Raw genomic sequence first — 12,369 nt, 5'->3', positions numbered from 1 at the left:
CTATTTTGACAGATGAAACATGAAGTTAATAATAAAAAAATCAATATGTTCTTTAAGCAGTCTTAGTTTTCTAATAATAAAATATGCCATTACTGTCACAAACTATCAATAATCACTACAATTACTGTTATTTTCTGCCTCATTTTGTGAACACAATCCACAGTTCAGCTCCAACGGCTTCCAAAGAAAGTGCAAGAGACTCATTTACATTAAGTTCATTTTAATCAAATTTGATTCAATTCTAGGTTATTTGTATACACTTTTAATGAACGGTAATTTTGATAAAGTTGCTTTATGAACTTCAGGAACAGCCTGTAATAATACAGTGCCGTAAACCGAAGCAGTAATTCTCCCGTACTCGCAATCATTTGTAGTCGCAGGCCCCAAGAGAGTTCAGTTTTAAATGAAAGCATTCAGAGACTATTTTAGGTTAAGCAAAATTCAGCGGAACTGCTCATAATCCGTAAGTGTCTGGATAGACGTCTGTTGTGCTTCAACACTGCTGTACATAAAATGATATAGAAGTAAAACAAGAAGCAACATAAGGTTATCTTAAAATGCTACAATTATTTTTTGTCTCCATCTATCCTATATTTTTGTATCATTCACTTTTGCAGTACAACACAAGTGTCTTTACTGTTGAGTGGTCTGTTGTAGCATGTAATTAAGTTGGTCTATTTAAGTGGCTCCCTGTAGTTGCAGAGAGCATTGCTGACAGAAGAAAAAAAAATGCATTTAAATCCAAGTCTATTAACTTTGAGGTAATCTATTATACTGTTATACCCCCCAAAGAAAAAGGCAAAATTTATTATTTGTATGTATTAGTAGTAGAACAATAAAATATTTGGTAACACTTTATTTTAAGGTGTCCCTGTTACATGGTACATGTACTTACTATTATAATAAAAATAAAAATAAAGTAAGTTACCCAAAACCAGACCCTATTCCTCACCACACAGTAAGTGTATGTAGCTAATTAATATTACTCAGTATTCAAAATTATGATTGCACTGTAACAAGGGCACCTTAAAATAAAGTGGAACCAAATATCCTCATGAAGTAAAAAAAAATAATAATAACACACTGAATGCTACTGTATGTCTACAAAAGTAATTTTACATGCACAGACAGCATATTAAATGCAAGTAAAACATCTAATTTAATGTGTGTGTACATAAAATGTCAAAATAAGGGTGAAATAACGTTCTACTGTAATGCAAGTAACTTTATTTATTAACTTAATGCTTAAAACACCCATCACACACACACATATATATATACATAGATACACAGTATATAATATTTCAAGCCATAGGGTTTTTACACTCAAGAAAGGTAATTAAATCAAGATACTTAATTATAGTACCTGTCCTAAAGGCCTGTGTAAATTAAAATAATGCACAAGTTATTACTGCACTGTATTACTGCTGGAAAGTCCACCTGATATCTTCACACTCTTGAATGTCTGAGGATAAAACAGTTGGAAATGCAGAGTGCATAGAAAGTTTAATTACATCTTGCGAAAGCTGATACTGTTAAACTGAAAATTGCAGGTGAGAAACCACTCATTACAACACAGCGCACAGAATATCACTGATTAAATAGCCTTCCATCTGCTAAACAGAAAGCAAGTGGCAGTTCGGTTTAGATTAAGGCTTATGCGTTTAAAGAGGTTCTGAAAGTCATGGAAATCCCAAGCATACAGTATGTTCAAATAAACAAAAGAAATAAGAAAGACTTTGCATGGCGAGAGGTAAAGTCTGACATATGATTTGGTGTTGAGCGTAATAAACTACATGCCCTATCCAGCACCAAAGCCCTTTTCATGTTGCTTTCCCTGAGGATGACAGATCAGGGTAATTCACTTTGAGATTGCCTTTTCCTTGATCTGAATGGCAATGAAATGAAACCCTCCCCTTCCCAGCTGAATCACAGCTACTCATGATCTCAGATAGCAAAATGTGAATAGACTGGTTTATAAGTGCACCATAGTCCCTATTGAAGCTATAGACCTATTCTGCAGACGTCTGTGTGATTTCGATTGTGGCTTCTGCCATCACAAAGGCATAACGGAGTCTTGCTGTTAACAAACAAGAGATACTTTAGCTTTTCCCCTATTTCTTGACTGTATTCTGGATGTATTTTTCATTGGGTTACATGATTTTGCACTGACGGTCTCTGACTGTCTCATTTGGAGGTCACTTAAAGGACTGGAACTGTATGGGTTTTTAATGCTTTTCATATCTCTATTTCACCTCTGTGTGGAGGCCAGAACAATCTGAACACATATCGATGTGTGCTGAGAGAACTCAAAAAGAAAAAAAAAAGGTAATTGCATCAGCTGGTTGAAAAGGACTTCCATGGGGAAATGGCCTTGATTTAAAATCTGCACAATTACCTCTCGGTTCCCTTTGTTTTTTCGCCCTGCCTCTCTCCTCCAAGGCCTTCAAGTTTCTTTTCTTGTCTCAGGCAGAAGTCTGTGATAATTCACTCTACTTGCGGTTTGAGTGTTTTCACAAAAGATAAATAATCACAAATGGCGGTATGTACTTTATGAAATATGCCTGTTCTTGGTGTGCACGATTCTGAAGTGCATGTTCATCTAAACAAAAAACAAAAAAAGTGTTCAAAATAACATATACAAATATAATCTTTCTTAACTTCCGAATTTGCATTTGCTTTTCAGGCTTTGGGCGCAGGATATAATCTTCATAGAATAATATATGCCACTATATGCATATTTTATTCAAATATGATTTAAAAAACTGTTTACTGAACATGTGTTTTTATTTTTTATTTGTACAGCCATCACTGACTAGATGGATGGATATATAAATAGAAATAAAGAAAGGAGAAAGAAAGAAAGCTTTAAATATAAATTCCAAAAATATATAACATTAGAGAAACAACACACATGATTCCTGCTAAATGTGAGGTGGTCAAGCACAGTATTGCGATGCAATTCAGAAAAACACAAGGATTCAGCGACCCGTGACCATCAGCTCTTTCCACAGTACGGATGATTTGTCATTTATTGGGTCGTTTAAAAAGTGCTGCCTTTGTAATATAAAAACTGCTGTTTCAGACACATCAAAACAGAGTGGAGAATCAGTACATGGCCATATACTTGGTTTTATATCAGCCCGTCATAAGCAAAGCATATAATGATGTGCCTGTACAGGCCTGTTTTCCAGTCCCGGTCAAACCCTACATGCTATTACAGTTATAACCTTGAACAAAGCATGCAGTTTAACACAAACGGCTGATATCTTCTGTGTGTGTGTGCAGGTACATATGTGATGAAGGTGACGGCGACAGATGCAGACGACCCTACATACGGCAACAGTGCTAGGGTGGTGTACAGCATACTTCACGGCCAGCCGTACTTCTCCGTGGATCCCAAAACAGGTAGAACACTCCTAAATATTTGATAGCGAATATACAGAAAAATGTTGGCTGCATAAAAAAAAAAAAATGAAATTACTATTAACAAACAAGTTCCTCTGTTTTGTTTGTGTAATACAACAGAGAAGACTCATTCATTTCACAGTTCACAGGTTTCAACGTAATTACATTCATTGACCCTATTAGACAAATAAGCTCTGCGGTTTGATTGTAAAATGTGGCCAGCCTAGAAAATGGATTTGTAACTCAAAATATACTGCAATTCATTTTGAACTGGAGAACAGTTACGGACATCCTGTCAGCTAAACAGGCCTGAAAAGATGTATAATTATACAATCAGGTGCTGCATTTCAAACTCTCCGAGATGAAAATAAAGTCAACCCGGTCACAGCAAATGGATCTTTCTGTTGTTTAAGGTATATGGCTGGGGGAATTGTAGCATCATCAAATGATGCCGCAAATAAACTGCCTTATATTTATTTTTCTCCCCATTGAATACTTTGTTACGCAATATACAGGAGCGTTTACAGCAATGAATGGGAATTTACAGATGGCCTTCGTCTGCATTCAATGGTCAGTAATATCCAATGTGCAAAAGCACAAACCTGCAAGGTAAACTTGATGCTAAGGGCATGTTTTTACATTTTTGGTGTGGTTGCGGCCCTGTTGTACAAGTATGAAGCATTGCAAACAGGAATATATGAATAGAAATATAATATCCTGATATCAGCAAACCCGGAGTGGGGCACAAAAGGTGACATTCTGTTGTTGAACAAATAAAATGACTAGTAAGGAAGAAAAATCTGGGTTTGTCCCAGGCCCTATCAAAAAATGTGCGAACACAAACTGACAGCAAACAAAAGCCATGAGAGGAGGATGGGATTCAAAGGAAGGAGGTAATTAACACATCTTAAAGGAACAGTTCTCCTAAAAATGAAAGTTTGCCACCATTTAATCTCTCCAATTTTTCGTTCTTCTTTCCGTGAAAAAAAAAAGCAAAAAAAAAAAAGAATGGTCATGCAGTAAATGACAACAAAACTATTCACTTAATTACCACACAAACTTCAAAGACAGATCTGCTCATGCGAAAATGAAATCAAAAACAGATCCATCCTGTAACAGGCTGAGAGAATCACACATGACATCCCTTTTACGTTTCATCTGAAATTGGCATTGAATGAAGGTCCATGCCTTTCTTAACCATCCACCACCATGTCTAATTCATCCTATGAAGCGCTCTCTTGATCTGGGAAAGCTTCTTGTGGCGTTGGGAAACGCATTAGTTGTGCTTTATGGAAGAAAAGGTGTTGCTACGCTAGCTTTGTCGCCTTGTTAAGATTGTTAAGTACCAGAAGCTTTAGGGCTGACCTCAATCTTGCAGCTGGAGAAAAACACTTGAAGGCAAAGGTACTGGTCCCTGGAAGGGTTTTACAGTCTTTAACTTGGGAACAATCTGTGTGCTAATATTTAAGAACCCTGGAGAACTTCTGTTTCCTTAGCAGCTGATTCCTGGAAGCAATAATTTGTTCTGGACGGGGTGTGCTAAAATATCAAGAACTTACCCCAAATAACCATATAGCCCTATATTTTTCCAGCATGTTTCAGATAAAGGCATTTATGGAAAAAAAAAATAAAAATGGTGCATTCAGAAATTGCTTTCAGTCTGATATAACCATATGGATGCACAAATTTACATTAACACCTATTCAGTGTTGTACTGTTCAGTCAAAAGCCGTTTATGAAATTAAAAGCTTCAGATTTATGCTTTTAAACCCTTAATTTTTTTTTTTTTTTTTTAATCGACCCCTATACTTTCAATATAAGTATCCCACTTTTAAATAGTTTTTGTGATAATTGCTGCTTCCCTTGTATTAATCCCTGATTATTAATTTAATTCTAACAGACAGAGAAAAGGTTGAGAATGGTCTAGTACAGCAAAATTTCAGCCAATAATAGAGACAGAGGCTTTTTTTATTAAATGGCTGTGGTATCAGCGGCTAACAGGGCCATGCTAACCGTGACACGTTCTGTGCAGTAGAACACTGTGTTATGCAGATTAAACCTGTTGGGACACATGACCATGATAAAGGTATTAAAAAAACAAAGGTGACATCTCATCCAGCAGTGCATTTTGTGAGGCAGGACTACAGCGATGTAGTAAAAAAAAAAAAAAAAAATTCCCTGTGACGAGAGACGTGGGAACAGGAGCTAGGCCGGTGGAGTGATTGGAAATGAGCGACACCTGCTTGGCCCACCGATCTCGATTCCAACGGAGGAGATGGAGGGATATAAAACCGGAGCGACGACAGTGACGGACAAGAGAGGACCAGGCCTGGGCTTTAGTTTGTGCTTGCTTTTTATTTGTGCGCGTCAGTCGTCCGTGAGGGGCTGATGTGCTGTTTTATGTTTATTTTGAGCATTAAAGTTTCATTTTGATTGTCCGCCGGTTCCCGCCTCCTCTTCTTCCAATAGTTATGGAGTTTAATTCGTTACATTCCCACAACATTTTTTTTTTCCACGTATATACAACATTTTCAAAACGATTCACGTTTACACATATCTGCGAAAACAGCCAAAAATGCTGTGTTACACATGCCATGCCAGTAGTTGGCAATGTCATCTTGTTAGTAAACAGTACCTGTAGGGAAGTGATGATTATATGTTGTATATGATGCTTCTCCGCTGTTGGTTGTAATATTGGGGAAGTAAATCCACACTTTGCTGAAGAAGCATTAGCAAACTCTTGAGCAGCAAGTACTCCACCACTGTTCTGTATATTTGTTCACGCTTGCCTTTAAAATTGACACTACAGCGACGCAATCGACGCTTGCCTTTAAAATCGCATGTCTACATACCGAACACGTACTACACACGTGCATGACATCACCGTTTCAAAGGTTCCCATTTTGGGTGTTTAAATGGAAATGACAACGGTGGCGTTTTCAACCCAAACCAAGCCGCGTAAACTAAAAGGCAAAATGCATAAAAAGTTTCCAGTTCTTGGCTGAAAATGTTGTCGTTTAAACGGCCTCTAACCTATAAGCTCTAAACACTAATTCAAACCATAAAACAACACAGATATAGTTGGGTTCAGTCGTGCTGTGAGGCAAGACAGATTTTCAGGACACTGATAATAGCACAGAATTGACACGCTACACCTTTAAGTTCAATTTGCTTCAGTTTCCTTTTCCACAATGCAGCAGAACTTCATCCATTTCCCTTTTTTGCCTCTCTCAATTTTCTTATCTCAATTGCGTCTGTTATTTTAGATTACCATTCTCATCCTTTTCTCAGCAGGCCTGATTCTCAGGTCTAAACCCTATTCTTCTCCTCACCTTACCCTCTTTTCTGTAATCCAATTCTCTCCACACACTGATACCTGCCTATAATACTCTCTTTCTGCCTCACTATCCCTTTATCGTCCTTTTCTCTTGTCTCTTCTTTCCATTAACACAGTCTGGCTCTCTTTCGCTGTGTGTGCAGGAGTCATCAGGACAGCTCTACCCAACATGGACAGGGAAGTGAAGGAGCTGTATCAGGTCCTCATCCAGGCCAAAGACATGGGCGGACAGTTAGGGGGTCTGGCAGGGACCACCACCATCAACATCACCCTGAGTGACGTCAACGACAACCCACCCAGGTTCTCCAAAAGTAAGCCACTCTGTATAACATAAACTCAAATCAGTCAGATCTTTGAATGCACCGACTTGTTCTTTTCTTTTCTAATTTCAGATCAATAATGAAGCCAATAAAAATGTCAAATGCAAGCATGGCTATTTTACTGTAATATTTACTATTATTATTATGTTTAACATTCTAACTTAAATTGGCTCATTTATAATCCCATAATTCCATTAAAAAATTTATTATTTCACAGTGATGCTAAAAAATAAAATAAAAATAAATTAAATTATTTATTTTAATTGTATTTAATTTAAAGTATTAGTTAAAATCAAAAAGAAGCTTTTGAAAAGTGACTTCATGAAAAGTGTTCAGAAGTATGCAGTCAGCTCTATTTATGAATAGAAAACTGTAGTTCTGTAAAAAATATATATATTGATATAATAATATATAAATAATAAATTATTGCAGGCACAATTTATTCATTCCACCAAACACATTTAAAGTATTTACGCATAAAGCTTTAGACCAAAAAGTTTTTAATATAATGATAAACTTCAATTCAGGCAAGTGCGTCTAAACCTTTGACAGGTAATGTGAAATTTTCTTTTTAATACACATGAGTAAGCTTAAAGACTTAATGCATTCATGGAGAAAATGTATGCCAACATTTCTTTAAAAATAAATTAATAATCTTGAATCTATAAATTTTGTTTGCATAAAAGAAGAAAGGCAGCATATTTAACAGCATCGCTGGAGTAGTAGAAAGAAACACACACACACACACATTTTTTTTTATTCTTACAGTAAATGTAAGATATATGAATTAATGAGATTTCAGAGAAACCAGAGTTTCCTGACAGCAAAGAAGTCATGTACTGTACATGCAGTCTTAGGCCATCCACAAAGCGTGCGGATTTGCTTTGAAAAAGATGTGGCCAGTGTAATGGGGGGAAATAACGCAAAATTGTGAAGTGCTTTTTAAAAGCTGCTGAACTTCTTTTAACCTGAGCATCACATTTTTGGAGAGGCCTGTCACAGGAGGTGCTTCAAGAAACACAAGACGGCCTCTTACCATCCCTGTTCACAGCTTCTATCTAACAGTCTCATATTTTATGCATTTAAATACTTAAAAAATGTTCTTTGTTTATTTTTCCACTGGAATAAGTCTTTAAACAAGTACATGCAAAAAGGTTTCATTTGCACTTAGAAATGGTGAAATAGAAATCATGTTGAGTTTCAGCGACTGGTTTCCTCGCTGTGTAAATATTGGTAATACCCTGGGAGCGAAGTAGATTTCCATCAGCACGTCTCAGAGGATGGCACTATGATGACTGCTGCATTCTGGGCCATGTCTCTGCCTCCCTCTCCCTCTTGTTGTTTGTTTTTTGGTGCATTGCACTAATGCATCTAATGACTTCTTAATTAGCTGAGGTGTTTTTGTGTGTGTGTGTTGGGGGGGGGGGGGGATTTTACTAATCAGCATGATCTGTTTGTGCCTACTGTGCACATCTTCACCAGCATTACTAACCAAAAGTAGCAATTTTATAAACTTAACTACATTTTTAATAGCACGGCATTAGCTCAGCTATTTTCAATTTAGTGTAGGCTTGCCAAAAACAAGCACTTTCCAAAAAGTAGCAGAGTAATGTGAAACCAACACTTCATCACTGCTTTTTCTGTCATATTTACAGCCAAGTGCATTGAGGCAGTTCTCAAACGCTCTCTCCAACAATAATGTCCTCTCTAGAGCTGCCAACTTCTGAAATTTGGCACAGGAGGAAGAATATTGTGGCAATGTGGATATGTTGTAAATGTGCATTCAGAAATATGAGACAATGAAGATTAAATCATAACTGATGCTATTTATTTGATTAATACTGTGCATATTTATGTTCTTGAAGGAATAGTTTACCTAAAAATCTTATTTACTCACCCTCAGGCCATCTAGGATGTAGATGAATTAGTTTCTTTATCAGAACAGATTTGTAGAAAGTACTACTTGCCCCTCAAAGGATCCTCTGCAGTGTATGGGTGTCTTGTCTATTCCTTCAATGTGAACAGTTCATGGGAGCATGTTATTCCAAATATAACTAACTCAACTATTAAAGCAGCTTCCCCAACACTAGTCCCATGTGCTTTAAAAAACTCATTGATTCTACAGGCATCTTCCACCTGCGTGTACCGGAGTCATCAGCAGTCGGGTCAGCGGTTGGCCGAATCAAAGCTCATGATCTGGACACTGGAAAGAACGCAGAGGTGGAATACAACATCGTCCCTGGAGATGGAGGAGCCATGTTTGATATCACCACCAATGAGCACAACCAGGAGGGAATCATCATGCTCAAAAAGGTAAAGCCTCATTTAATGTGCTAGATGTACTAACAGCAAATACATATACAGGTTAAACACTCAGCGGTTTATTTTTATTATTATAAGAAGGTCACATTGGAATTTTAAAAAATCTGTTTTTTTTTTTTTTTTTCTAATACTTCTGGTTTACCCTTGTTGCAGACTTTTGATCTTAAAAAATATAAATGCAACACATTCAATGTAATGTGAATTGATTTTTTATTTTATTTTTTTATGTAAAAATGTTACATTTCCATTCAAGCTGTAATTGTCAAATTTGTGTAAATATACCAGTTTTCCACAAGCTGCTACAGACTCACAATGCAGAACAAAAACACACAAGCTTGACTTTTAAAAGCAAAAACATGACAAATTAATTTGTAAGTACACACACCTGTAAAATAAAAACAGTTGTCTTTTTGTCAGTTAAGGTGTCTGTGTTACACGTTGCAAGTACTTACTGTACTATTATAATAACAATCAATCATGCATAATTACATGCAAGTAACCCTAATCCTAACCCTCTCCATATAGTAAGTGCATGTAGTATTACTTAAATCCACTAATTATTTCATTTAAAAATTGGTAACACTTTAGAATAAGGTTCCATTAGTTAATGTTAGTTAACTACTTTCGTTAACATGAACTAAGCAAGAACAATCCTTCTACAGCATTTATAAGTCTTAGTTCATGTTAATTTCAACATTTACTAATGCATTATTTAAATCAAAAGTTGTGCTTGTTAACATTAGTTAATGCACTGTGAATTACCATGAACTAACAATGAATAACTGTATTTTCATTAACTAACATTAACGAAGATGAATAAATACAGTAATAATAATAATAATAATGTATTATTCATTGTTTGTTCATGTTAATTAATACATTAACTAACATTAACTAATGGAACCTTATTCTAAAGTGTTACCTAAAAATGATATCATCAAAATAAAGAGTGACATTATAATTTGTGCATTTATGAATTCAGTTTAATCAGTAGAAGTTAGTCATATCGTGTATGAAGAAAACAATGTAAAATCAAGGTAATTGTTCCTTGGAAAACTTCAGAGCCAGTTTTCACAAGTTTTCAACCATACAGAACAAAAAAACTTTTAAATGCAAAAATCAGAGAAATGACATTGTGTTGAAGTTAGCATGCATGTAAATCAGCCTCCCTCTAAGCCAGAGTCTATCCACGCAGCCACAGACCTTCAACACTGTCATGACTCAACCGTACCCGGAAAATGACAGAGATCCCATCATTCATCCAGCTGCAACCACATTATCAAAACATCACTCAAACACTGCAGTTAAGCGCACTTTGGGGTAATTGTGTCTGACATTAAGAACTCCCCCAAAGGTAAACTAGAACGTTCAGCTCTTCTGGAGAGTGTGCAAGGTGACTTTCTAGGATTTGAATTGAGCCCAGTACTTAAATACTGGCAGCGTGACAGGACTTATTAACACGGCACACATCTGTTAATATTATCTCAGCCGCGTACGTCTTCGCCTATTGAATGAGAACAGCCATGTCAATAAAAACACCTGCAGTGTTTCCCTGTACGGGACAGTATGCTGGTGTAATATTACCAAAGCCGCACTGCGCTGATCTCTGGAAGTGTTAGTGGAGATATATGAGGGTGGGGAGCACTAACTGTGTCCATATGTTTCCCTCTAAACGCACACAGCAAGCATGACAACAACACAGCCAGGAATCCCCACGTCTCCACAATGCATCCTAGATGTCATCTATCACATACGTTCTAGGAGCGACAGAAGTGTTTATTTTCAGGATTGAATCACTTAAGCTATTTTTCTGTGGAATAAAGGATTTCCTCCTTTATTGAGTAAGTGTTGAGTAAGGTTTACCTGCTTTGTGAAGCTGTATACAAAAAGCCAACAGTTAGCCCAGATTTTTTTTAATTATCCTTTTTTAAATTATCCATAAAAAATAAAATAAAAAAAGACAATGAAATCCTGTGATGCTACATTTTCAACAGCCATTGATTGGAAATAATTCTAATATGGTGATTTGGTTATTATTGGCTCTTATATATTAATACAGCAATGTTGAGAACAGTTTTGCTGCTTAATATTTGTGTGGATACGTTTTTCAGGATTTTATTTTATTTTATTATGACTATAAAGATCAAAAGAACAGCATGTATTTGAAATATAACTTTTTTTAACAATATAAATGTCTTTACTTTTACTTTTAAGTAAATTAATGTGTCCTTGTAGAATAAAATATTAAAAACAAACAAACAAACAAAGTTGATTTTGCCTTTGCCTTGCTTTTGGAGCTCGACTGAACTCGTAATGTTATTTCAAGCGGATGTACTGTCAGACTCAGTTAAAATCACTTGCTGACCTATCAGTTTGGATGCAACATTGCATAAAGAAATCTAATAATTGCATGTACACAACAACAACAAAAAACACTGCGATAAAAAACAGCATCATGATTTCATTATAGCTGCCTGTCGTATTTTCCAGAAAGCAGAGATGACAAGAGGTTACCTCCAGGAATAGAGCATTGCACCATTTCCAAGAGTTCCCATAAAACCTGACACATGCACACTCAAAGTCACAAACACTTCTCTTATTAAATCGCTGAAGCTATAAATGTTTTCGTTGTGATTTGAAATTCTCTTTGTCAACACGCCGCATAAAGAATCACAGGGGATATGGAGGCAGAGCTAAGAAAGTATGTCATAAAACAATAGGCAACCATCAAGTGATGCCATCAGAACAGCCGGAATGTTAGTGTCAGGTCTATATTGAGTTTGCCTGTGAACATCCCCTGCAGTTACACACATAATACGCCATAATCAATTATATAAATACAAGTAGAACTTTGCACACTTGATCAATCAGAATAAAGACTAAATTAAATAATATTTCATATACTGTGCACAATAAATTTGGCAAGGGAAAATGTCATCATAATGACAATAATTATAATATAACATAACATAATATAGAAAA

The 12,369-nt window shown here is 36.1% G+C and overlaps 1 protein-coding gene across 1 annotated transcript in view; it reads left to right on the top strand.

The window, feature by feature from the left end:
* LOC127969587 (cadherin-12-like) overlaps positions 1–12,369 on the top strand; it is a 124,848-nt gene that overhangs the window by 70,478 nt on the left and 42,001 nt on the right. The window contains exons 4-6 of the mRNA XM_052571666.1: positions 3,289–3,408; positions 6,889–7,056; positions 9,191–9,378. Coding sequence (XP_052427626.1) covers positions 3,289–3,408; positions 6,889–7,056; positions 9,191–9,378 — 476 coding nt within the window. The remainder of the gene's footprint in view (positions 1–3,288; positions 3,409–6,888; positions 7,057–9,190; positions 9,379–12,369) is intronic.

This window comes from Carassius gibelio, chromosome B12 (genome assembly GCF_023724105.1).
Source record: "Carassius gibelio isolate Cgi1373 ecotype wild population from Czech Republic chromosome B12, carGib1.2-hapl.c, whole genome shotgun sequence".
NCBI classification, from domain to species: Eukaryota; Metazoa; Chordata; class Actinopteri; order Cypriniformes; family Cyprinidae; genus Carassius; species Carassius gibelio.
The sequence above is the reverse complement of the archived record's forward strand: the minus strand, read 5'-3'. Positions and strand labels throughout refer to the sequence as shown.